This window comes from Aotus nancymaae, unplaced genomic scaffold, assembly GCF_030222135.1.
Source record: "Aotus nancymaae isolate 86718 unplaced genomic scaffold, 86718_ANA_hifiasm-v0.15.2.pri h1tg000108l, whole genome shotgun sequence".
Taxonomy (NCBI): Eukaryota; Metazoa; Chordata; class Mammalia; order Primates; family Aotidae; genus Aotus; species Aotus nancymaae.
This window is the reverse complement of record NW_026988523.1, coordinates 31069675-31096196: the sequence shown is the minus strand read 5'-3', so window position 1 is coordinate 31096196 and position 26522 is coordinate 31069675. Positions and strand designations below refer to the sequence as shown.

Below are 26522 nucleotides of genomic sequence, written 5' to 3'. Positions count from 1 at the left end.
AGGCAGGAGAATTGCCTGAACCCAGGAGGTGGAGGTTGCGGTGAGCCAAGATCGCGCCATTGCACTCCAGCCTGGGTAACAAGAGCGAAACTCCGTCTCAAAAAAAAAAAAAAAAAAAAAGAAATATAATACTAATAAGCGTCATGTTGGAGTAGAAGAAACTCTAGTTCTTTGGGCATACATGTTCATTTATGGTTATTGAGAAATGTATCATTTCTCTAGGAAGACAGGGAATGAAGCATCTCTCTTTTTTTTCTTGAGACAGAGTCTTGCTCTGTCACCCAGGGAGGAGTGCAGTGGTACAATCTCAGCTCACTGCAACCTCCACGTACCATGCCTCAGCCTCAGGAGTAGCTGGAATTACAGGCCTGCACCCCCACTCCCGGCTAATTTTTGTATTTTTAGTAGAGGTGGGGTTTTGTCATATTGGCCAGGCTGGTCTCGAACTCCTGACCTCAAGTGATCCACCCACCACAGCTTCCCAAAGTGCTGGGATTACAGGTGTGATCCACCGTGCCTGACTAGAAGCATCTTGTCCAGTGGGGTTCATGAACAAGCCTAGAAACAGGATTCAAGTCTGAAAGTGCTTACAAAATGTTGTATATATCTACAAATGTGCATTTTTCTGGAGGAGAAAATTCATAGCTTTTATAGAAATTTTTGAGGGGATCATCATGCAGAAAAGGTTAAGGTTCACTTTTCTAGGCTAGGAATAAGATCTCTGAATAGGAGAAAGAGAGATCAGAGCCTTTCAGGAAGCAAGGTGCATAGGAAAGAGGAAACTCATCACACGTGATGCACAGTACTTTTTTTTTTTTTTTTTTTTGAGACGAAGTCTTGCTCTGTCACCAGGCTGGAGTGCAGTGGCACCATCTTGACTCACTACAACCTCCACTTCCTGAGTTCAAGAGGTTCTCCTGCCTCAGCCTCCCGAGTAGCTGGGACCACAGGCGCATGCCACCACACCCAGCTAATTTTTGTATTTTTAGTAAAGACGGGGTTTCACCATGTTGGTTAGGATGGTCTCAATCTCTTGACCTCGTGATCCTCCTGCCTCAGCCTCCCAAAGTGCTGGGATTACAGGTGTGAGCCACCGCGCCCAGCCGACACACAGCACTTATACACACAGCTACATTTATGTGCAAACTGAGAAATGAGAATTATTTTCTGGATGAATGAAAGTTAAATCATTTTCCTCCTACAAAATGATTAAACTGGTGAATCGTGGCATTCTCACATTGTCAGATTTTATTACCTTTATGTTTCAGGTAACAGAAAAGGCATTAAAAATGGATCTTTGGCTGCCATGGGAGATGGTCCCCTTGCCACCTCTAACTCCTATTGTACATATTCAATAATAAGAGAAGACCCAAAAGGATCTGACTTCATAAATCTTTAAAAAATTTAATTCTGAATGATACCTCAGTCTTCTCATCTGTAAAGCAATGATATTAATCCTCATGTGCTTCAAAAAAATGAATTGGAAAGCTATTTACTGTCCACAACTGCAAACTGAAAATTATTCATGACTATAATAAAATGCAAACACTGGCCGAGTGCGGTCACTCACGCCTGTAATCCCAGCACTCTGGGAGGCCAAGGCGGGCGGATCACAAGGTCAAGAGATTGAGATCATCCTGGCCAAGATGGGGAAACCCCGTCTCTACTAAAAATACAAAAATTAGCTGGACGTGGTGGCGTGTGCCTAAAGTCTCAGCTACTTGGGAGGCGGAGGCAAGAGAATTGCTTGAACCCGGGAAGCAGAGATTGCAGTGAACAGAAATCATGCCACTGTTCTCCAGCCTGGTGTCACTGCACTCCAGACTGGTGATAGAGCAAGACTCCATCTCAAAAAAGAAAACAATAAAATAAATTACAATGCAAACACTACTAAATTTAAAAATAATGCATGCATGCTAGAGGAAAAGGAACTTTTTATTACATTTTACTCTGCAATCCATTATCATGAACAACTCGTATATCAAGCATGTCTATAAAATCATCCAATCTATTTTGCCATGAAGCTTTATGGAGTCAATTTAATTACTTGATAATCATACCTGGTCAACTCCATAGAAATAACCTACATTAGACAAGTATAGCTTTGCTTCTGGAGATCTCTTAAAAATATTAATTTAATTCAAAGTTAAACTAAATCATTACCTCCTATGAGACCATGCAGCAACTCACAGTGAAGTCTTGATGATGACGACGCTGCCGTTCATGCATTCCTTATGAAATATATTTTGAAGACAGAGACCTTAATTGCTTCTTAGTGAAAGCTAATGAAGAATCCTTCTTCCTTTAGAAACCCAGTCTGAGAACTTCCTCAGGCTTTTTCTTACCTCCTGTGTCTCTAGGAAAGTCCTCAGCTCTTCTAAACATAAGGTAGCAAATAATATTCCTAAATAAAATCCGGCCACAGCTGTTAACTTCCCCACTTTTTATTTGACATTGGTCAAATGCAAATCTCCACTTGCCCTTTATTTCATGCCAATTTGCCTGCCAAGTAAAGCATTTCAGTGTTCTCCTTTCTACCACACATGCTGACTTACACACATGCTGAATCCCAGGATCAGTGCAATCAGCTGTCCATCTTTTCCATCTGGGAGCTGCTCAGATGGTAAAAATGTCTCCACTGTTTTTCTCTTAATGTTTTTTGAAATGAGTAGCTCTCTTTGAGTTCCCAGCTTTGACAACCCTGAGTGTATGTTATAGAGAGTGGGATACCCATTTCTTAAACAAATCTGGCGTTATCCCCCACGAAGCTGACTTCTGCCTGTACTAACCTCCCCATCTGAGCCTCCCTACTCCCCGCCCCAACACATACCAGTCAACCTCACGCTGAACCTGAACAATAAGTGATTAGGTCTGCATATTAGCAAAATGATACCACGGAGGGCATCTATGACTCTGCTTTTGAAGACATGCTGAAATCATTTGTCTCTCTTCTTTGACATTCTTCAAGTTACAGGTAGTTTCAGTTTTCTTTCTTTTTTTTTTTCTTTTTGAGTTGGAGTTTCACTCTTCTTGCCCAGGCTGGAGTGCAATGATGCAATCCCAGCTCACTACAACCTCCACCTCCCGGGTTCAGGTGATTCTCCTGCCTCAGCCTCCCAAGTAGCTAGGGTTACAGGCGCTGGCCACCACGCCCAGCTAATTTTTTTATTTTTAGTAGAGATGGGGTTTCGCCATCTCTACTAAAGATCTTTGGAGGCTGGTCTCGAACTCCTGGCCTCAGGTGATCTGCCCGCTTTGGCCTCCCAAAGTGCTGAGATGACAGACATGAGCCACCGCGCCCGGCCCCAATTTTCGACTCATGGCAGAAACCATAAGTCAAGGAAGCAAACAAGTATTTTCATCAACTGTAGAAAAGAAACACCCTTCAGCTACCGAACTGTGAAGAGCTCAGCTTGGGATGAGCATTAACCTTTGACTTTCTTTCTTAGAACGAGTTTCTAAGTTGGCTACTGAAGACTGGGATAGTTTTTAGGAGTACCACTATTAGGATCCAATTTCTTCAACATATCAGACTGGATTGGATTTCAGACTCCTCCCCAGTATGTTACAGAGGCACATATGAGTTGATTTCTAAGGATTTTATTAGGGTTATTTGTCCTACTGCTTGGGTTTCCCATCATTATCAAGATGGTTCAAACCATTATCCAGATGGTCCAAAAGTGAGACCAAAGCTATCAGTTCTGTTACTTCACTCTGGAAACCTGTGTTTTAGCTGAAGACAGCAAAATGTTCCAACACAGTCCAAATTAATATGGGCATTCCCTCTTTAGCACATGGAATACATTTCTGGAAGTGTTAACTGTGTAGTCTCTTTCGAAGTGCTGTAAGGTGGCAGTGTTGTAAGGTGGCAGAGTTTCCTTGACATCCTCTGAAGTTATAAAATGTCTTTGCCCACCAGGTGCAGTGGCTCACCCGTGTAATCCCAGCACTTTGGGAGGGTGAGGCGGGCGGATCACCTGAGGTCAGGTCAAGACCAGCCTGACCAACATGGAGAAACCCCGTCTCTACTAAAAATACAAAATTAGCCAAGCATGGTGACGCATGCCTGTAATCCCAGCTCAAAAAAAAGGCTTTGCCGATCATATCTTCCAGCTATCAGTTCATCAGTTTTCTCCTCTGTAGTACAGTTAAGATCCCCCCTTTTCTTTCTTTGAGATGGAGTCTTGCCCTGTTGCCCAGGCTGGAGTGCAGTGGTGCAATCTCAGCTCACTACAACCTCTGCCGCCTGGGTTCAAGCGATTCTCCGGCCTCAGCCTCCTGAGTAGCTAGGATTATAGGCGCCCACCACCTCACCAGGCTAATGTTTTGTATTTTTAGTAGAAACAGGGGTTTCACCATGTTGGCTAGGCTGGTCTCGAACTCCTGAGCTTGTGATCCTCCAGCCTTGGCTTCCCAAAGTGTTGGGATTACAGGTGTGACCCACCAGGCCCGGCCGGGATACATTTTACAACATCAAAAGACACTCCATTCCCTAATTGCTTGTTGATCTTTACTCTCTGTTTCCTCACCCATTTCCTCAAAGGTGCCTCCAGAACCTGCAGAACTCCCACTTTGACATTCAGCATCATAGTCTTTCTCTATTTCTTGGTGGCAGGCACAGCACCATCACTCATTTTGTTAGCCATTATGGGTCAAAACTGTCTCCCAGGGCACAAACTAACTAAATGACAGAAAAATAGGTTACAGAGGAGTAAATAACACACCACAGAACTCAATCAGCGGAAGGAGCAGCTTCTCAACTCCCATCCTGGTCCAAGCTACCATCATCTCTCGCCTGGATGACTGCAGTAGCCTCCTATCTGGTCTCCCTGCATCTGCCCTTGCCTCTACTAGTTATTCTTCACAAGCAGCCACAGTGATCCTTTAAAAACATCACGTCACTACCTGGTTTGAGATCCTCCAGCAGCTTCATTTTTACTACAAGTAAAACCTAAACTTTGCTTCACTTTCCTCAAGTCTTTGCCCAATTGCCACCTTAATAATGAGCACTTCTCCAACCATCTCACATAAAATAGCAACTTCTCTGCCCCCATCTCTGCACCACACTCCTAATTCGCCTGTCCTGCCCTTTCCCCTCCATAGCACCTCTCACCATTTCATATATTACATATTTATTTACATAATGTGTAGCAGATTGCATTTTCCAAGGTGGCTGCAACAAAAGTTCTCATTCCACACACTTTCTTACAATGCCACATTTCCACTATTCCTGCTGAGAGATGAGGATCTAAGTTCTCCATCTGAAGCTGTAACGGAATTGTAATGGAAGTGATATTATACGACCTCTGAGACTAGGTCGCTATCTCTGCCTGGTCCTCTTGGGGCACTCAGTCTTTGAACTCAGCCACTATGATATGAGGAAGCCCAGGCTACACAGAGAGGCCACTTGTAAATGTTCTGCCAACAACCCCAGCTGTGGTCCAAGCCAACAGTCAACCTCAATTTCCAGGCATGTAAGGAAGCTTTTGAGATTACTTCAGCCCTAGCCACTGCATACGGAATTCCAAGTGAGAACTGTTTAACTTAGCCTAATTACCTCCCAGAACCATGAGAGATAATGAAATTATTGTTTTAAGCCACTAAGTTTTGGGGTCATTTGTTATTTAACAATAGGTAATAGAACAATTTGTTTATGTGTATTCTTTTTTTTTTTTGAGACGGAGTTTCGCTCTTGTTACCCAGGCTGGAGTGCAATGGCGCGATCTCGGCTCACTGCAACCTCTGCCTCCTGGGTTCAGGCAATTCTCCTGCCTCAGCCTCCTGAGTAGCTGGGATTACAGGCACGCGCCACTATGCCCAGCTAACTTTTTGTATTTTTAGTAGAGACGGGGTTTCACCATGTTGACCAGGATGGTCTTGATCTCTTGACCTTGTGATCCACCCACCTCGGCCTCCCAAAGTGCTGGGATTACAGGCGTGAGCCACCGCGCCCGGCTATGTGTATATTTTATGTGTCTTTCCCTCTACAGTGTAAATCTCACAAATTCAGGGATTTTTATTGTTGTTGTTGTTGCTGCTGTATTCCCAGCACCCAAAACAGTGACTAGCACATGTACTCAATAATTTTTTTTTTGGCAGGGTTGGGCGGGGACAGGATCTTGCTCTGTTCCCCCCAGGCTAGAGTGCAGTGGTGTCATCATAGCTCACTGAAGTCTCAAACTCCTGGCCTCAAGTGATCCTCTCAACTCTTCCAAGTAGCTAGGAACACCACAACCAACTAATTAAAAACATTTTTTTGGTAGAGATGGGGTGTTGCTACGTTGCCCAGGCTGGTCTCAGAATCCTGTGATCCTTCTGCCTTGACCTTCCAAAGTGTTGGGATTACAGGTGTGAGCCACTATGTCCAGCCCCTGATAAATATTTATCGAATGAATGAATGGATGCATGATGCACTTTCTCTTTTGGTTTTTGTTTGTTTTTGAGAGGGAGTCTCGCTGTCACCCAGGCTGGAGTACAGTGGCAAGATCTCGGCTTACTGCAGCCTCTGCCTCCCAGGTTCAAGCAATTCTTCTCTCTCAGCCTCCCTAGTAGCTGGGATTACAGGCACATGCCACCACACCAGGCTAATTTTTTGTATTTTGAGTAGAGACAGGGTTTCACTATGTTGGCCAGGCTGGTGTTGAACTCCTGACCTCAAGTGATCTGCCCACCTCGGCCTCCCAGAAGTGCTGGGATTACAGGTGTGAGCTACTATGCCCAGCTGATCCATTTTCAATAAACCATCCTAACGGTTATTGGTCAACAGTATATGGCATAGTCTGCGCTTGATCTTATTGGCTGGGAGACTAAATTGGCACACAGAGCATGGGAAAATACGTTGGAATATTTCAAAGATAAGTAACATATGTAATACACACAAATATAACATGTAATGAATTACAGTAATTACACGACAGCATAAAATAGGATTTGAGTTTTATGTAGTTTGTCTTTTGGTGATTGATCCCATAATCCTACCATGAGCTTCTCCAGATCAGGTCTGGAAAGTCTTCAGAAGTATTTTCAGAAGGATTAGTGATTCTTCTCATTCAAATAATGAAGTCCTTCCTAAGCATCCCACACTAGTGGAAATCACTCACATGGTTTTGGTATGAAATGGAATGAAGCTGGGTGATGGCAGTGTGTGTGTCTGTGTGTGCATGTGTGCACACATGCGCGCGCACACACACACACACGGGCAGGTGCATACAATTTGGAATGCCTACTTCCACTGCCTATTTTCACAGTCCGTGGTTTGGAGTATGTATATAAAGAGAACGAACAAATATAGTTCTGTATCTCCCCTTTCTGCACCAAGTGCCTTGATTTCACATTTGGAGCAAATATCTGTGTATTGTTTAAAGAGCAAACATTTTCAAATATTCAAGGAAAATATTAAAATTTTTCTCATCTCAGAAGGCAACAAAGGACAAAATTTCTTAGCTACGTAAGAAGAGATTAGTTTTTGTTTGGGGAAGAATAAACAGGTGGATGATCATGAGTGGACTAGCCAATTTCTTTGAGCCAACCCATCTCAGCCTTGATTGGAGCAAAAAGCATATGGATGTGGATTGTGTGTGGTTTCTTAGAACTGGGGATCTCTGCTGAATCTACTCACAATGGGAGCAAAGCAGTTTCCATCACAATAATTGCCTTGATTAACAATCGTGTGCCATTTCTTTCCAAGATCCAGAAGGACTTGAGAGTCAAAATGGCTTTAAAAACTTCTTCACTTAAACAAGGCCACAGCCACAAGGCTACTTGGCCGAGTGTCTCTTGAAGAGTGAGTGCCATTTTGTTCTTTGTTCGAATGACAGTTGTTGGTGCCACTGGGCCTCACGACCTGGCCTGTGTCATGAAGTCCCCCTCTTGACTGGGTCTAAGCCTTGAGTGGAAAGTGGGGGAGCCTCCCAACACTTCCCTGGAAAGTCTAGGCAAGTGAATTGGAGATTATTTTCTTTGGGAGTCTCATTTTTCTCACCAAAATTTAGATAGAGCTTCTGAAGCTAATTGTTCTTTTTTCATTATAAAAAATGTTTTTATTTATTTATTTGCAGGCCCAGCCAAACTTGACTAGAAAAGAAGCCCGGGCAGGGGTTTGGATGAACCCATGACGTGTAGCGCGCTCCGACCAATCGGGAGGCCGTGAAAGGGGGAGGGCGGAAGTGACGAGCCGTATCCCTCCGCGGGGCGAGAGGGTCGGTGGGGGGAGTCGGCGTCTCTCTCCCCCGCGCCAGCTCCCGTACACAGAGCCGCATTCCTTGGCCCCCCCACCCCCCTCCCTCGGGGCCCCCCCCGCCCCCCTCGGGAAAAAAATCCACCCCAAATCACTCGAACCCGAGGGAGGCTTCCTTTCACCCTTGGGGAGACGAGCTTTCAACGGTTCCCTCTTCGTCTCCCCCCAAGCCCCCGTCCCCTCCCCTGCTCCCACCCCCTTCTCCCGGCGCCGGGTGCAAGGTCCCTTTAAGGCGACGGCGCCTTCCTCGGGTCAGACTACCGGCGGCGACGACCACGGGAGGTGAGTGAGCAAGCGAGCCTTCTCTCTCCCCACCCCCTGCTCCCGGGGGTTCCGTTATCTTTTCGCTCGGCGAAGCGTTCCGAGGCCAGACAATGAGAGGGGGATGGGCCGGTACGCCCGGGGGTGGGGGCGGGGGGCCGGCGGCGCGCGCCCCCGCCCACCGCGAGCGGCGGCGCGGCCCGTGGCAGGGGCGGCTGTGGGGTGCGGCGCGCGAGCGCGAGTGTGTGTGTGCGTGCGCCCCGGGCCGCGGGAGCCGCGCGAAGGGCCTGCGGCGGAGGCCCCTGCCTGCCGGCTGGCCGGCCGCCCCCGCCCCCCGGCGCCCGCCGCGGCGCGCGCGCGCGCACTCGCGCCCCACGGCCCCGCACACAGCCCGACGTCCACACGCACGCCCGGCGCGAGGCGTCTCGGAGGAGTGGGCGGCGCGGGCGCGGCTGGCGGCCCGTGGCCCGCTGGGGAAGGGGCGGGGGCGCGGGCGGCGGCGAGACGGCGGGGCGCGGCGGGTGGGGCCGGCGAGGGGGCGAGGCCGCGCGGCGGAGCGGGGCGGGTGGTGGCGGAGCGGCCCTTGGGGATGGGGGTGTGCGCCCCTTCCCGCCCCGCCCCCGCTCCAAGAGGGAGTGGGACGCTCATTTTGAGCGGGAGGAGGAAAATGAGTGATTGCTGAGCCGATTCCTTGTGTTATGTAATCTCTGCTTGGTCTAATAGTACATCCTAAGCCTTAGTGCACTGTAGCTAGTTTACGAAGTCTCCTTCCTGGGCCCCCAAATTTCTTTAGGGATGGCGCCGTGATTTATAAAATGGGATGGGGCGGGGAATCTTTATTTTCTGGTGATTATGTCTTGCCGCGGTGGGCGCCATGTTTATCCCGGGGACTATTTTCTCTAGATTCTTGGCACCTTTTGCAAAGGAGTACTGTCATTGATCCACTTGCTTTGCCTCTTTCTGCGTGTTGTTCTGATTTCCTTCCTCTCCAGATGTGGGATTCCCTCCAACTGCTAGTTGTACTGAACGTTTCTCGGCTTACTTGTCTTAGACATTCTTAGCTCAGAAAAAGGTAATGCTGAAGAGTCCTCAGAGTCATTTCGTGGCCAGTCTCATTTTCCAAATGGAAATTAAGATACAGTTGTACCATCTCATAGCAGCTGCTGTTTTGGTGCAGGGGGTAGCCGGTTTCTCCATCTCACCACAGCTCAAAACTCCACAAAAATGGAGTTTTGCTCTTTTTTTTTTTTAAACGGAGTTTCACTCTTGTCGCCCAGGCTGGAGTGCAGTAGCTCGATCTCTGCCCACTGCAATCTCCGCCTCCCGGGTTCAAGTGATTCTCCTGCCTGAGCCTCCCAAGTAGCTGGAATTGCAGGCATGTGCCACCACGCCCGGCTAGTTTTTGTATTTTTAGTAGAGACAGGGTTTCACCACGTAGGCCAGGCTGGTCTCGAACTCCTGACCTCAGGTGATCCACCCGCCTTGGCCTCCCAAAGTTCTGGGATTACAAGCTTGACCCACTGCGCCTGGGTGGGGTTTTACTTCTATAGTAGTTTACCCTACTAGATGAAAGGGAAACAGCGGGGGCAGGATGAATTTCGAGACCTAGTTGCTCGGGGTCTGAGAGCTTGAACTCTGAATTCGAACTGTTAGCACAATCGTTCTCAAGTTCGGGGTGCATATAAAGTACCTTGAAGATTATTAAATATACAGTTTGGAGGGGCCGCCTCATCCCCCAAGTTTATTTGAATGGGGCAGAGGAGGGAATGTCATCTCTACATTTTAAAATCAGCAGTCCTACAGCGGAGACTGATTAACCACTACTTTGAGAATTACTGGTCTAACATAAAAGTGTTCAAAATGTTAAAACAATTAAATGACACCTTGTGCCCTTGATTTCCTTCCCTTTTCCAGAGCTATGTTGGTGGTGTATGTCAAACTAAAGGAGGTAACAGAATGGACTCTTGGGACGAATGTGATTTCATTAGTTTCCACTCCCATCTTGAACTAGTGGTATAATCTAGGAAAGCACTTCTCAAAATGTGGACAGATGACCCGTGGTGATCTCCTCGTACCCTTTCAGGGGAGCCTCAAGGTCATAACTATTTTCAAAATAATAGTAAGATGACATTTATTTTTTTTTCAGACACACTGATGGTTCAAAAGCAATGCTAGATAACTCCTGGTAGTACCTTAGCACAAAGCAAGTCAGTGGCACCAAACTACTTACTTGAGAATGCCCTTGAAGCAGTAAAGATTATTATTATTTTTATTTTATTTTGTTTTTATTTTTTTTGAGACAGAGTTTTGCTCTATCGCCCAGGGTGGAATACAGTGGCACAATCTCCACTCACTGCAACCTCTGCCTACCCGGTGGTGTTTTTTGTTGTTGTTGTTTTTTTAAGACGGGGTTTCAGCATATTGGTCAGGCTGGTCTCAAACTCCTAACCTCGTGATCCGCCCGCCTCGACCTCCCAAAGTGCTGGGATTACAGGCCTGAGCTGGGTTGTGTTTTTAGAAGAGATGGCGTTTCCTCATGTTGGCCAGGCTGGTCTTTAACTCCTGGCTTCAGGTGATCCACCCACCTCGGCCTCCCAAAGTGCTGGGATTACAAGCTTGAACTACCGTGCCTGGCCTACTATTATTAAATCTTAGTTTGTGACTGCATGTCTTTTCAATTTTTAAGAATTTGTGATGAAATAAGAAACATGGATAAAGCATTTGTGCTGCCTATGGAGGTGTGATTGTTGTCATGAGAGGCATTTGTGAGATTGGGTTGTGAGTGGCTTATTTCATGGAGTAGCATTTTTAGTTGAAAGAATGACTGGCAAACTGGTTTTTCACACTTTGTATTTGGCAGATATTTCTTGAAAATGAAGTGAGCTTGTCACTTTTAAGAAAACAATTGACGGTATTTGTTACCAGTGATAAAATTTGGGTGAAAATTAGAATGTTTAAAAAGTTCACAGCTGGAGTTTGACAGCTTCCTAGTACTTAAAAGACTTTTCTTATGCTATCAGTGGTTAAGGACTGTAATTTTAAAAAATGTTGTGTAATGAAATGTGTCATTTGGAAGATGGGCATAACTCTGTGACCCTGTATTTTGCAAATGACCAATGTGTGATGTTGCAAAATTATGCGAAGGTAAAAGATCCTTTAAAATTACCAGATATAGCCATGGATTTTAACAGTAAAAAAGTAGATTGATATGGTTTCAGATTACAAAATGTTACTATCGTTTAAGAAACTACTATTTGACCTAGCGTGGGGTGGCTCACTACTGTAATCCCAGCACTCTGGAAGGCCAAGATAGAAGGATCATTTGAGCCCAGGAGTTTGAGTCGAGCGTGGTAAACATAGTGAGACCCTGTCTATTTTATTAAAAAAAAAAAGAAACAAACTACCATTTATTGAGTTTTAATATTTACCACTATCCACAGTTATCTGAAAAGGTTATTAAAATGCCTCTCCCTTTTTTGACTAGATTTTCATTATATTCTTAACCAAAACAACATATAGTAACAGACTGAATGCAGAAGTAGCAGTGAGAATCTAACCATCTTCTATTAAGTTAGACATAAAAGAGATTTGCAAAGATTCAAAACAGTGTTACTTTTCTCACTTTTTGGAGGGGAAGTATTTTTTGTTGAAAATCATTTTTTTTTTGAGACGGAGTTTTGCTCTTGTTACCCAGGCTGGAGTGCAATGGTGCGATCTCGGCTCACAGCAACCTCCGCCTCCTGGGTTCAGGCAATTCTCCTGCCTCAGCCTCCCGAGTAGCTGGGACTACAGGCACGCACCACCATGCTCGGCTAATTTTTTATGTGTTTAGTAGAGACGGGGTTTCACCATGTTGACCGGGATGATCTCGATCTCTTGACCTCGTGATCCACCTACCTCGGCTTCCCAAAGTGCTGGGATTACAGGCGTGAGCCACCGCGCCCGGCCAAAAATGTTTATATTAACTTGTAAGGGGGCTTGTATTAAAATATATTGATAAATATAAAATTTTTAAATTTTGAGTGTGGTGAATGTGGAAAGATAAAATTCACGTAAACAAAAGATCTTTGGCGTCTTCAATAATTTTAAGAGTCCAAACAATGAGAATCATTCCATCAGTCCTATGTTTCTGCTCTTTAGATCATTCAGCTCTAACTCCCTTTGGGAATTTTGGGGGAATTTATGAATAGTCAAAGTTGATGGAAGAGACAGTGACTTCGGGAAGAGTTCTAGAGCAAAAAAAGCTTAATTTCAGGCCGGGCACTGTGGCTCACGCCTGTAATCCTAGCACTTTGGGAGGCCAAGGTCGGTGGATCACCTGAGGTCAGGAGTTCAAGACCAGCCTGGCCATCGTGGTGAAACCCCATCTTAAAAAAAAAAAGCTTAATTTCAATCCTAACTGGCATATTTACTAACTGTAGCCTTGAGGAAGTTCTCTGTAAACCACTTTTGACCGTATCTGTAAAATACAAACTTTAGAGCTGATTGCTTACAAACCCTAGAGCTGGTGGATGCCTTTGTCATAATATCAATATGGTAACATTTTGATAGATTCTTTGGTATTCTTTTTATGATATTAAGCTATATCCATAATATGGGTGGAGTCTCACTCTGTCACCCAGGCTGGAGTACAGTGGTGTGATCTCAGCTCACTGCAACCTCCGCCTCCCAGGTTCAAGCAGTTCTCCTGCCTCAGCCTCTCAGCTGGGATTACGTGTACCACCATGCCTGGCTAATTTTGTATTTTTAGTAGAGACGGGGTTTTACCATGTTGGCCAGCCCCATCTTGAACTCCAGACCTCAGGCAATCCACGTGCCTCGGCCCCCCAAAGTGCTGGGATTACAGGTGTGAGCCACAGCTCCTGGCTGAAAACATATATATATTTAAAACTATATACACACACACACACACAAAATGCACATATATATACGTATATATATAGTACACACATATATATACACACATATATACGCATATATATGCGTATATATATATACTATATATACGCATATATATACTATATATATGCGTATATATGTGTGTATATATATGTGTGTACTGTATATATACGTATATATGTGTGTATTTTGTGTGTGTGTGTGTGGGTGTGTGTGATGGAGTCTTGCTCTGTCGCCCAGGCTGGAGTGCAGTGGTGGCAATCTTGGCTCACTGCACCCTCTGCCTCCCAAGTTCAAGGGATTCTCCTGCCTCAGTCTCCTGAGTAGCTGAGATTATGCCACCACACCTGGATAATTTTTGTATTTTTTTAGAGCCAGGGTTTCACCATGTTGGTTGGGCTGGTCTTGAACTCCTCACCTCTGGATCCACCCACCTCGGCCTCCCAAAGTGTTGGGATTGCAGGCGTGAAACACTGTGCCTGGCTCAAAAACATTTTTATATGTAACCAAGGGGAGGAGAGCAGAAGGGAGACACTAACCTATTGCTAGGTTTTACCAGAGTTAAAAGAAATTGAGAGCATAAAATTGGAATTTAGACAACACACAACTGTCATTGAAGAAAAGCTTTCTATCACAGTAGATACTTTTCTTGGGAAAGGGCCACCTGAATATTGAACCCTTTTAAAAGAGAGAACTTGTTGCTTGCTTTAGTTGTTTTAGTAAAGAGCACAGAACTAATATTTGGGTGCTTCCTGATAACAGGATTTGCTGCCAAACAAGAGGAAAGTATTTTGAGTTTGGAAATGGTAGGTTATTAAGACTATTTAAAACCCATATGATTTTTTTTTTTTTTTTTTTTTGAGACAGAGTCTCGCTCCGTTGCCAGGCTGGAGCGCAGTGGCACGACCTCGGCTCACTGCAACCTCTGCCTCCCGGGTTCAAGCAATTCTCCTGCCTCAACCTCCCGATTAGCTGGGACTACAGGCGCGTGCCACCACGTCCAGCTAATTTTTGTATTTTTAGTAGAGATAGGGTTTCACCATGTTGGCCAGGATGGTCTCAATCTCTTGACCTCGTGATTTGCCTGCCTCGGCCTCCCAAAGTGCTGGGATTACAGGCATGAGCCACCGCGCCTGGCCCATATGTGTTACTACAACAGTTAAATGCTGTGAGGGACAAAATGGGCTGTGCAAAGACTGAATAAATAAAAGCTTATTACATGTTTAACTGTAATTAGTTTTATACACAGATTAAGTATTCAGCCCTGTAGGTTTTCTGGTATTCCTTTTTAGAGCCAAAAATTGAGGTAACTTGAAAACATAATTACCAGTTATGTTGAGGATTATCATTGTTTATTTTTTACCCTGGAACACGAAAGTGGTATTCTTGAAATGTTTGTTTTCTGTAAAACATTTTTCCTGTTCCAAATGTTCTTTTTATGTTGATTTTTGGGCAGGTATGTACTGGCAGTAAATTGAAAATGTTAGATACCAAATTCTTCATTTCTGGATTCTTCATTTCTGGAGTTTACAGCTATGAAAGAACAAGACAGAGGAATTCAGAGCTTCAAGAACCAAGTATGTCAGGAGAGTTTTAGAAAACAGATCTTTTTCTAATTTTCTTTGATATGAAGATGGGCAACATTTGCTGTCCCCTAAATAGCTTAAAAGTAGACAGGTGTATCTGCAGGATTCTTTTTGCTGCTTTTAAATAGTACATTGTTTTAAAAGGTCTGTCTGTATCTTGCTTTTACAATTATATAGACTTTTATTGACTATATGATCATACAGGGCCTTAGTATAAAGTACACTACCGTATTTGCTAGCATTTAAGAAATAATCTCCTTCCCCCTAGACGGGTATTTATCTGGTACTCCCATATTATGGATGGAAGGATGAGACAAGAGACTGGGTATTGCTAATAGTCCTGTATGAGCCTGCAGTGTTAAGTAAAACCTATTGAGTGTACAAAAATCATGTTACCAACACAATTACTACAAAGTAGAGAAACCACCTGTTACCAAGATGTCAAATAATGCATTAATGGAAGAAGGTAATATACCTCCTTGGTAGCCTACATAATCCATCTTAGATTAAGTTGTTATTTAACTATTGTGCAACATCTTAAGTGAACATGGCTGCATAAAAATTAAAAAAAAAAAAAAAGCTATGTGTATGTACAAGCTACGTGAAAATTGGTCCTGGGAACAAATCAGTAAGAAATTCAGCCAACAAGGTTACCAGTTATTTAGTAAATGCCAAAGAGATATGGCAGAATGTAGAAGTACTAATGTCACAACTAAGATATGAGTAGGTAGTTCCACACCTCACCCCCCTCAGTGTTGTGTTGTATTGTGTTTTGATTTGTTTTGTTTGAGATGGAGTGTTGCTCTGTTGCCCAGGCTGGAGTGAAGTGGTGCGATCTTGGCTCACTGCAGCCTCTGCCTCTCAGGTTCAAGCGATTCTCCTGCCTCAGCCTCCTGAGTAGCTGGGACTATAGGCGTGCACCACTACGCCTGGCTAATTTTTGTATTTTTAGTAGAGACGGGGTTTCACCGTATTGGCCAGGCTGGTCTCTTAACTCCTGACCTCATGATCCGCCCGCCTCAGCCTCCCAAAGTGCTGGGATTACAGAGGTGAGCCACTGCACTTGGCCTCAGTTTTTATTAAGAAAAGTTCATGCGGCCGGGCGCGGTGGCTCACGCCTGTAATCCCAGCACTTTGGGAGGCCGAGGCGGGTGGATCACAAGGTCAAGAGATCTAGACCATCCTGGTCAACATGGTGAAACCCTGTCTCTACTAAAATTACAAAAAAATTAGCTGGGCATGGTGGCGCGTGCCTGTAATCCCGGGTACTCAGGAGGCTGAGGCAGAAGAATTGCCTGAACCCAGGAGTTGGAGGTTGCTGTGAGCCGAGATCGCGCCATTGCACTCCAGCCTGGGTAACGAGCGAAACTCCGTCTCAAAAAAAAAAAAAAAGAAAAGAAAAGTTCATGCATGTGAAAAGGAGAAAAGAGGCCGGGTGTGGTGGCTCATACTGGTAATCCTGGCAGTTTGGGAGGCTGAGACGGGCAGATCATGAGGTCAGGAATTCGAGACCAGCCTGACCAGAATCTCTTGAACCCAGGAGGCAGAGGTTGCAGTGAGGCTCTACCGCACTGCAGCCTGGGTGACACAGTGAGACTCTATCTCAAAAAAGAAAAGAAAAGGGGAAAGAATTTTACGAGGACTTGCAATGAACCCACCACCTAGACAGAATGATTTTTAATGTTTTTGCGTGTGCCAAATATTTTTATTTTTTATATTTATTTTTTGAGATGGAGTCTTGCTCTGTCGCCCAGGCTGGAGTGCAGTGGTACAATCTCAGCTCATCGCAACCTTCGCCTCCTGGGTGCAAACAATTCTCTGCCTCCCGCTTTTGAGTAGCTGGGATTATAGGTGTCTGCCACCATGCCCAGCTAATTTTTTTGTATTTTTAGTAGAGATGGGGTTTTCACCATCTTGGTCAGACTGGTCTTGAACTCCTGACCTCATGCACCTTGGCCTCCCAAAGTGCTGGGATTACAGGTGTGAGCCACTGCACCTGGCCAACACATGCCAAATTATTTTTTAAAAGTTGGCATACTGGTATCTACAAGAAAACAAAAATAGCCTGCCTGTAGTTGCAATTACTTGGGAGTCTGAGGCAGGAGAATCACCTGAGCTCAGGTGGTTGAGAATGCAGTAAGCTATGATTGTGCCACTGCATTCCATCCTGGGGTATACAGTGAGACCCTGCCTCAAAAAATAAATAAATAAATAAAAAAGAACCAAGTATCTGTGTATTTGCTTAACACCTTGAAAGTCACACTCAAGAAATTTCTATTAAATATTTCGTGTATTTCCTAAGAATAAATACATTTTCTTACATGAATATAATACGATTATTCTTTCTTTTATTTTAAAAAAATTTTTAGAGAGATTGTTCTTCCTGTTTCCCAGAATGTTCTTGGACTCCTGACCTTAAGCAATCCTACCATGTTGGCCTGCCAAAGAGCTGGGATTACAGGTGTGAGCCACCACACCTGGCCAACATTGACATTTTTAAATCGACTGTATTTGTTGTTTTATAGAATGTTCCATATTCTACATTTGATTATTTCCTTCTAGAAGGTCTCACCTTCTCATTATTTATTTGTGGTGATAATTTGTTCTTTTATTGCTGTATTTCTTGTAAACACAGAGTTAAATTTAAATAATGCATTTTGGCCAGGTGCAATGGCTCACACCGGTAATCCCAGCGCTTTGGGAGGCCAAAGCAGGTGAATCACCTGAGGTCAGGAGTTCGAGACCAACCTGACCAACATAATGAAAACCAGTTTCTACTAAAAGTATAAAATTAGCCGGGTATGGTGACGCATGCCTGTAATCCCAGCTCCTCGGGTGGCTGAAGCAAGACGATCGCTTGAAACCGGGAGGTAGAGGTTGCAGTGAGCCGAGATCGCGCCATGGCACTTTGGCCTGGTCTGCAAGAGTGAAGCTCCATCTCAAAAAATAAATAAATAAATAAATAAATAAAATAAAAATAAATAAAAACTGATTTGATTCAGGTTAAATATTGTTGTCAGTAGTACCTTGTATATAGTTTTTGGCTTTTCTTGTTTGCAAAAAAACAAGCCATAGACAAAACAGCTGATAATGTGAATTGTTAGTAGTTTTGGTTTTTTTGTTTTTTGTTTTTGAGACAGAGTCGTGCCCTGTCGCCCAGGCTGGAGTACAGTGGTACGATCTTGGCAACCTCCACCTCCAGGGTTCAAGCCATTCTCCTGCCTCAGCCTCCTGAGTAGCGGAGATTACAGGCGTGTGCCCCCACACCTGGCTAATTTTTATATATTTTTTAGTACAGACGGGGTTTCACCCTCTTAGCCAGACTGGTCTCAAACTTCTAACCTCAAGTGATGCACCCACCTCGGCCTCCCAAAGTGCTGAGGTTACAGGCATGAGCCATTGCACCCAGCCTGACTAATGTTTTTTTATTTAAATGTATTACGATCATAACCTTGGCTTTTGAGATATAGAGCTACTACTGTAACTTTTAAGTTCAAGCATAAATAAGATTTTGAGGAAGAATATAGAAATAGGTTTGTATTTTGTCATTTTGATTCACTGCCCTCTGCAAAAATGATTTTGAAGTTGAAGAAGTAAGAAGAGTTTATATGTAGCAAAAGTAACCTGTAGGGGAATTGTAAAGGGGCCACAACTAGAAAAAATTTAGAACTAGGGAGACTGGGCACAGTTGCCCACACCTGTAAAACCCAGCGCTTTGGGAGGCCAAGGCAAGCAGATCGCTTGAGTCTGGGAGTTCAAGACCAGCCCGGGCAGTATGGCAAAACTTTATTATCTCTATAGAAAATACAAAAATTAACCAGGTGTGGTAGCACATGCCTGTAGTCCCAGCTACTTGGGAGACTGAGGCAGGAGGATTGCTTGAGCCCAGTAGGTCGAGGCTGCAGTGAGTTGAGATCATGCCACTGCACTCCAGCCCAAGTGACAGACCCTGTTAGAAAAAAAGAAAAAATTTTTTTGGACTTAGAAGTGGGGATTAGACAATTATTTTCACAAAAATTATTCACCAGCCAACACAGATACTGGCAAACAACCATAAAACCATAATTTTACAGGGTAAACATCATGATGCTCTTGTTTTATGTACTTGGGTAAGAACAAGAGTGGCCTAAAAGTTGTCAGATGAATAAGAAGATAAAATCAAATTTCTGGCTGGGTGAGGTGGCTCACACCTATAATCCTAGCACTTTGGGAGACCAAGGTAGATGGATCACCTGAGGTCAGGAGTTCGAGATCAGCCTGACCAATATGGTGAAACCCCTTCTCTACTTAAAATGCAAAAATTAGCTGAGTGTGGTGGCAGGTGCCTGTAATCCCAGCTACTCGGGAGCCTGAGGCAGGAGAATGGCTTGAACCCGGGAAGCTGAGGTTGTGGTGAGCCGAGATCATGCCATTGCACTCTAGCCTGGGTGACTCAAAAAAGAAACAAACAAACAACAACAACAACAAAAAAAAAAAACAAAAAAAAGACCGGGCATGGTGGCTCACACCTGTAATCCAAGCACTTTGGTGGCCAAGGTTGGGGGATCACCTGAGGTCGGGAGTTCAAGACCAGCCTGACCAACATGGTGAAACCCCGTTTAAAAAAAATAATACAAAATTAGCTGGGTGTAGTGTGCATGTCTGTAATCCCAGCTATTTGGGAAGCTGAGGCAGGAGAATTGGTTGAACCAAAGAGGCAGAGGTTTCAGTGAGCCGAGGTTGTGCCATTGCACTCCAGCCTGGGCAACAAGAGCAAAACTCTATCTCAAAAAAAACCAATATAACCATTTGAATAATTCATAAGAGCCTTGTTCTGTTCTGTTGCAGAGAGGACAAATATTTTTAAAAAGAAATTATAGTTCTTTATAGAATGTGGGATGATTTTTAAAAAAATTGTCCTCATTTTCAGAACATGCATTCAGTTTGATCAGTGATTTTCAGCCTTGGCACTATTAACATTTAGGGTCGGATAGTCTCCAGGCTATCCTATGCATTGTACAATTTTTTTTTTTTTTTTTTTTTTTTTTTGAGACAGAGTCTCATAGTGTTGCCCAGGCTGGAGTGCAGTGGCACAGTCTCGGCTCACTGCAACCTCTGCCTCCCAGGTTCAAGTGATTCTCCTTGCCTCAGCCTCCCAAGTAGCTGGGATTACAGGTGCCCACCACTACTCCCAGCTAATTTTTGTATTTTTAGTAGAGGCAGGTTTCACCACATTGGCCAGGCTGGTTTTGAACTCCTGACCTCATGATCCACCTGCCTCGGCCTTCCAGAGTCCTGGGATTACGGGGTGAGCCACTGCACCTGGCCTGTAGGATGTTTTGTAGCACTCCTGGCCACTACCGACTAGATACTCCGGTAGCACCCCTCGTCACTCCCACCCTGATTGTGACTACCAAAAATGTTTAGACATTGCCAAAGGCCCTTCTTGGGGGGCAAGCTTGACCCTTGATGAAATTAATTATAATGTATGAAGACTCTTTTATTTATTTATGTCTTTTATAAAGTATATTTCCTTTTATGTAAGCTATGTACAGCTATTGAATGAATCTCTTCTGCAGGTGTAGTGCATAGCTTGGGCTGTGCCTGATATATGTTGGAGAACACTGGAATATGATGAAATATTTTAGCAGTACTGAGAATTTTATTGAAGGCTAGAAATGAGCTCTTGTTTTAAAAGTAAAGGTGTAGGCTTTCTGCTGTATCTAAATCTGTTTTCCCGCTCTGCTGCCCCTCACGTGCATTTGCTTGAAAAAGATCCTTATTAGCTTAGAAATAGTTGAGAATTTTGTTTGATATGTTTGATCTGCCTGTATCCTGTGTTCAAGAAAAGATAGCTTTGTTTGTTTGTTTTTGAGACAGGGTCTTGCTCTGTTGCCCAGGCTGGAGTACAGTGACACAATCACAGCTCACTTCAGCCTCCACCTCCCAAACTCAAGAGATTCTCCCACTTCAGCCTGTTGAGTAGCTAGATCTACAGATGTACATGCCACCAACACCCTGCTAATTTTTATATTTTTTGTAGAGATAGGATGTCACCAAGTTGCCCAGGCTGGTCTTGAACCTCTGAGCTCAAGCAGTTTGGGCTCAAGCAGTTCTCCCACCTTAGCTTCCTGAAGTGCTGGAATTACAGGCAAAGAAAAGAGTCTTGAAAAGTTACTTGTTAAAAGGCTTGATTAGATGTGTCCTCTTTGTTAACTTTTGATTATATTGTTCTTAAATTTTATCTTTTTACAATAATTTTTTAAAAATTTTAATAGAAACAAGGTTTCTCTATGTTGTACAAGCCGATCTCGAACTCCTGAACTCAGGTGATCCTCTAGCCTCAGCCTCCCAAAGTGCTAGGATTACAGGTATGAGCCACCACACTCAGCCAAAATTTCTTAACTGCATCTAAATTCTCTTAATGATCTAGGTATTTTGTTAAGGGGATACATACAGTTGGAGTAGGATAAGTGTGGAAGTAATGAGTTGTTTAATAAATATAAGACTGAAACATTTCAAGTAAAAATTACAGAAGAAAAGTTTTTAAGTTTCTAAGAAATGTATTTGTGGATATGAAATTTTTCTGTTAGATGACATAAGAGCAAAGTTGAAGATAACTAATAGTTAGGGATTTGTATGGAGGTAATCTTTTATTTAAAATGAGCAAGAAGGACCCTAGCCTTTTATTGTGGTCTTGGAAACTCATTCCCCACCAATATCATCATTCCTTGAAAAATGACTGATTCTAGGTCTGGAGCAGGAAATGTATGAGATGAGCTGGTACATCTTGACTATCAGCAAAGATTTTATCAAATGATACTAGGGTTGTGTCAGTAGGACTCAGAAGCCAACTGAAGAAGTTCCCCTGGCCAAAATAGGACGCTTTGAGTATCTATAAAGATAACTACATGGATCAAAACATTTCAGAGGCTGGGCACAGTGGCTTATTCCTGTAATCCCAGCACTTTGGGAGTCTGAGGCAGGTGGGTTGCTTGAGTCCAGGAGTTTGAGACCAGCCTGGGCAACATGGTAAGACCCCGCTCCACTCTACAAAAAAATATAAAAAATTAACCAGACATAGTGGCTCTAGCCTATCCCAAGAGTTACTTAGCTCTCTGTCCCAAGAGCTACTCAAGAGGTTGAGGTAGGAAGATTGCTTGAGCCTGGGAGGCGGAGGTTGCAGTGAGCTGAGATCGTGCCACTGCACTCCAGCCTGACTCCAGCCTGGATGAGACTGCTTCTCAAAAAAAAAAAGAGAGAGAGAGAAAGAAATTTGAATGGTGACTAGATATTTGATATTAAGGGATTATCAATTTTTTAGGCATGTAATGGTAATACAGTTTTTTTTTTAAGATGGAGTCTTGCTCTGTTGGCCAGGCTGGAGTGCAGTGGCGTGATCTCAGCTCACTGCAACCTTTGACTCCTTGGTTCAAGCGATTCTCCTGTGTCAGCCTCCCAAGTAGCTGGGATTACAGGCGCAAGCCACCACTCGTGGCTCATTTTTGTATTTTTAGTAGAGGTTTCACCACGTTGGCCAGGCTGGTCTCGAACTCCTGACCTGAGGTAATCTGCCTGCCTCAGCCTCCCTAAGTGCTGGGATTACAGGTGTGAACCACTGGCCCGACAATACGATTTTTTTGAAACTATAGTCTTTTAAAGTTCTTATCTTTTAGAGGTACATACCAAAATATTTATGAATATGATGTTTTATTAGAGATTTGCTTCAAAATAATATGGGGAAGTGGGGGCATAAATGAAAAAATCGGCTTTAAGTTGATAATTTTTGAAACTGAGTGATGGATACATGTCTTAACTTTTGTGTTTAATTAAAATTTGTATCTCATTAAAATTAGCAGAAAAGGAACCACTACAATTTTGATTAAGAGACTCATAGTTGTAGTATGAAAATTTGCCTCTTCACTTGATTACAGTATGGTTCCCAAATTTACTAAAGTGTTCCTCTTTTTTGAGACAGAGTCTCGCTCTGTCACCCAGGCTATAGTGCAGTGGTGCAATCTCAGGTCACTGCAACCTCAGCCTCTCAGGTTCAAGCAGTTCTCCTACCTCAGCCTCCTAAGTAGTTGGGATTACAGGCATGTGCCACCACGCCCAGCTAATTTTTGTATTTTTAGTAGAGACAGGGTTTCACTATGTTGGCCAGGCTAGTCTGGAACTCCCTACCTTAGGTGATCCATCCGCTTTGACCTCCCAAAGTGTTGGGATTACAGCTGCCTCGCTGGGCCATTTTCCTCTTGATGTGGCATTGTATTCACTATGGGCTGGCCTTTAATATCTGAAATCTGCATTTCTGTTTAGCAGTTTTGAAATAAAAAACGAGAAATCAAAATGCCCCTTAATTAAGGATTACACTTCAACATAATTTTTTTTAGTGTGATAAGTATCCAGTTCTTCATAGAAGAAAATTGGGAAGAGGGGAAAAAAATTGTTTTTTTTTCTTTCCATATGAGAAATTAAAGATTTGGTATGGAAGGAGGTTAAATATGTGGAATGATAGTTTGGGAAGATCTATTTTTTTTTTCCAGGCAGATTTTTAGAATCTGGATGTACATGTTAACACTGCATATTTGGTAATTCCTGTCTTCTTTGTTCAAAAATAGTTGAAAGGCTGTCCTTGCCATGATCAGGGCTAAAAAAAAAAAAAAAAAAAGTCGAAAGGATTTGTATGCCATGGATCACTTGAAAGACCACAGAGAATGTTGGTGTTTCTTGAGAATCTTGGTAGAAATATTACATACTGCATTTTATTATGTTAGGAAAGATTTCTTTTTGATAACTAGAAAACTACAAGAAGGATCTCAATTTTCATTTTCTATTTTTGGTTTGCCGAGTATTTACGTTAGGTTGATATCTCTATTGTATCATGTTTTTGACCCTTAGTTACAGATGCTGAAAGTGAAAGGAGTTGATCACACCCTGAGATAACAGAGTATAGGTCAGAATCAAGGACTAAGTGTTTTGAAAAACTTGGTTTCAGTGTCTTTCAGAGATGTTTTGTGTGAAATATGTTCAGTCAGCAGAACTAATATTTTCTGAGTTGACAAAACTTATTAACTCCATCTTGTATGTTGTTAAAAAATATGAAAAATATTTCCCTGTAAGTTAGATTTTCTTTCTTTCTTTCTTTCTCTTTCTTTCTTTCTTTCTCTTTCTTTCTTTCTCTCTCTCTCTTTCTTTCTTTTTCTTTCTTTCTTTTCTTTCTTTCTTTTTTTTTTCTTGAAACAGAGTGTGGCTTCTGTTGCCCAGGCTGGAGTGCAGTGGCGCAATCTTGGCTCACTGTAACTTCTGTCTCCCAGGTTCAAGTGATTCTCTTGCCTCAGCCCATTTGTTTTTTATTATTTTATTTTATAGAGATGGGGTATTGCTCTCTAGCTCTCCAGCCTAGGCTGGAGTAAGGTGGTATCATTGCATTTACCGTAACCTCAAGCTCACTGTAACCTCGATGAACTCCTGGGCTCAAGTGATCCTCCCAGCTTAGCCTCCCGAGTAGCTGGGACCACCAGCATGTGCAGCACTCCTGACTAATTTTCAAAAAAATGTGTAGATATGTAGTCTTGCTCTATTACCCAAGCTGGATTTCTTTCCATTTCTCTTAGAAGGCCTTTTTTGTGTGAGGAATAACAACTAGATTTTGATGGTCAAATGGAAGAAATTTTCAGTATTCTTGCTAAAATTCATTGCTTTATAAAAGATATAACTGAAACTCATAAGATACTATAAATACTTAAGATAAAAGAACACCCTTTTGGATATGCTATTAAAATAACCACAGGCATGACATTGAAACCACAATTTGTATTCTGATTGAAAACCACAATTCGTATTCTGATTGCTCTTCATATTCCAAAGGAAAGTGTTCTACAGATTGCTTAGCATATGTGTGGAGAGTTTGCTTGTAACTGGTCGGGACAAAAGTAAAATCATCAGCAGAGATTATTAGCCACAGTTTATATTCATTCTGCTGAGTCTTGGATATTTACACATTAATTATCTGTTGACTGTAAGCTCTAAGAAAGTTAAACAGCAAAGAACAATGGAATAAAATTATTTAAGGAAAAAGTTGTTTAAAATATATTTTGTAGTGGAATTAGACTGGAAAACAAAGGCATGTGTTGTTTTTGTCTCAAAGAATACCTGTGATATGGATTTGATTTATTTTTAATTCAGTTTCTGGCTAGTGTTGTCTTTATATAATTAAGCATGAAAATAAGAGAATTTAAGTTGATCCTTTAAATCTTTTTTTTTTCTCACCCCCTCTGTGGCTTTGATTTAGAAAGAAATAATTAAAACAGAAGATTAAAGACCAGTTAGAATCCAGTTAAGCACTTTACCCATTAAAACCCAAACTGCCCTTGGCTATAGCTAACTCACTGGGGCATTGCAAGATTCTTTCAATTTTTAAGGGAAACAATGTCATCTGTTGGGCATCTTGTAAACTGCTACTGTCAAATTGTATGGCCCTAACCAAATACTTAATAAACAGAAAGGTTAGATGTTTGGTTTTGGTTTTGGCTTATGGATGTAGCAGCAGGAATTACTAAGACACTAAGGACACTGAGAGCCTTTGCAGTAAAGACTTTGTTTGAACATTGAGCAGTAATAGTACTCTGATTCCAAGACAAAGAAACTGACCCTAAGTAAACTGTTACTGGGGGCAGAATAGCAGTAACTCTTCGTTTGCAATGCAGAGATCCAGACTTTAATTGTTAAAAAGGGCATCTAATTTAGGCAGTGTTTTCAAATTAAGGATTGACTCCAAAATCACAGTGGAGTAGCCTCCAGAATTTCCTAGACTAGAAGTACAAGGTAGTAGTAAGACTGGGACTAGTATGACAAGTGAGGTTCTCATCTTAGGCACAGAATTTAAAGAAGTACAGAGAAGTTCAGTAATCACAATAAATGCATCATTTTAAAAGATGAATATTAATGCAAACAACTCATAATGAACAAAATATCTATTTTAAATAAAGACTGGATCCGATCCTGCACTTGTTTGACTCACCTCACTGTCCTCATCCTAACCCTGGCCTTGGGTATTACACATTAAACATTAAACTTTTGTAATCCCTTTTTTTTTTTTGAAAGAGAGAGCCTCACTCTGTCCCCCAGGCTGGAATGCAGTGGTATGATCTCAACTCCCTGCAACCTCTGCCTCCTGGGTTCAAGCGATTCTCATGCCTCAGCCTCCCAAGTAGCTGGAAATACAGGCATGCACCAACATGCCTGGCTAATTTTTGTATTTTGAGTAGAGATGGGGTTTTCCCATGCTGGCCAGGCTGGTTCTCTAACTCCCAACTTCAGGTGATCCACGTGTGTTGGCCTCCCAAAGTGCTGGGATTACAGGCAGGAGCCACCATGCCCGGCCTGTAATCATAATTATTAAAGAATTTGCTGTGGATTGGATTCTAATATTCAACCATGAAAGTTGTAATTCTGAACTCTGGGAAATGGAGGAAGGCTAGGGGATGTGCTAAAGGAGCCCAAGGAGGTAGGTTACCAATGGAATCAAAGTTCTGATTTCATATTTGATATAAAGCAAT

At 43.0% G+C, this 26522-nt stretch overlaps 1 protein-coding gene across 8 annotated transcripts in view; it reads left to right on the top strand.

Moving 5' to 3' along the window:
- Positions 1-8175: 8175 nt before the first annotated feature.
- Positions 8176-26522, top strand: part of POGZ (pogo transposable element derived with ZNF domain) — a 58621-nt gene continuing 40274 nt past the window's right edge. For 3 of the 8 annotated variants that reach the window (XM_021674303.2, XM_021674300.2, XM_021674299.2), the window contains exon 1: positions 8176-8518. Coding sequence is in view for 2 of the 8 variants with exons in the window: in XM_064370422.1 (XP_064226492.1) it covers positions 8622-8629 (8 nt within the window). In the remaining 6 variants the exon portion in view is untranslated. Of the gene's footprint in view, positions 8630-14877; positions 14974-20119; positions 21333-22143; positions 26471-26522 lie in introns of those variants that run through there. The other 5 variants (XM_064370422.1, XM_021674301.2, XM_012462707.3 and 2 more) reach the window with 5 other exon arrangements.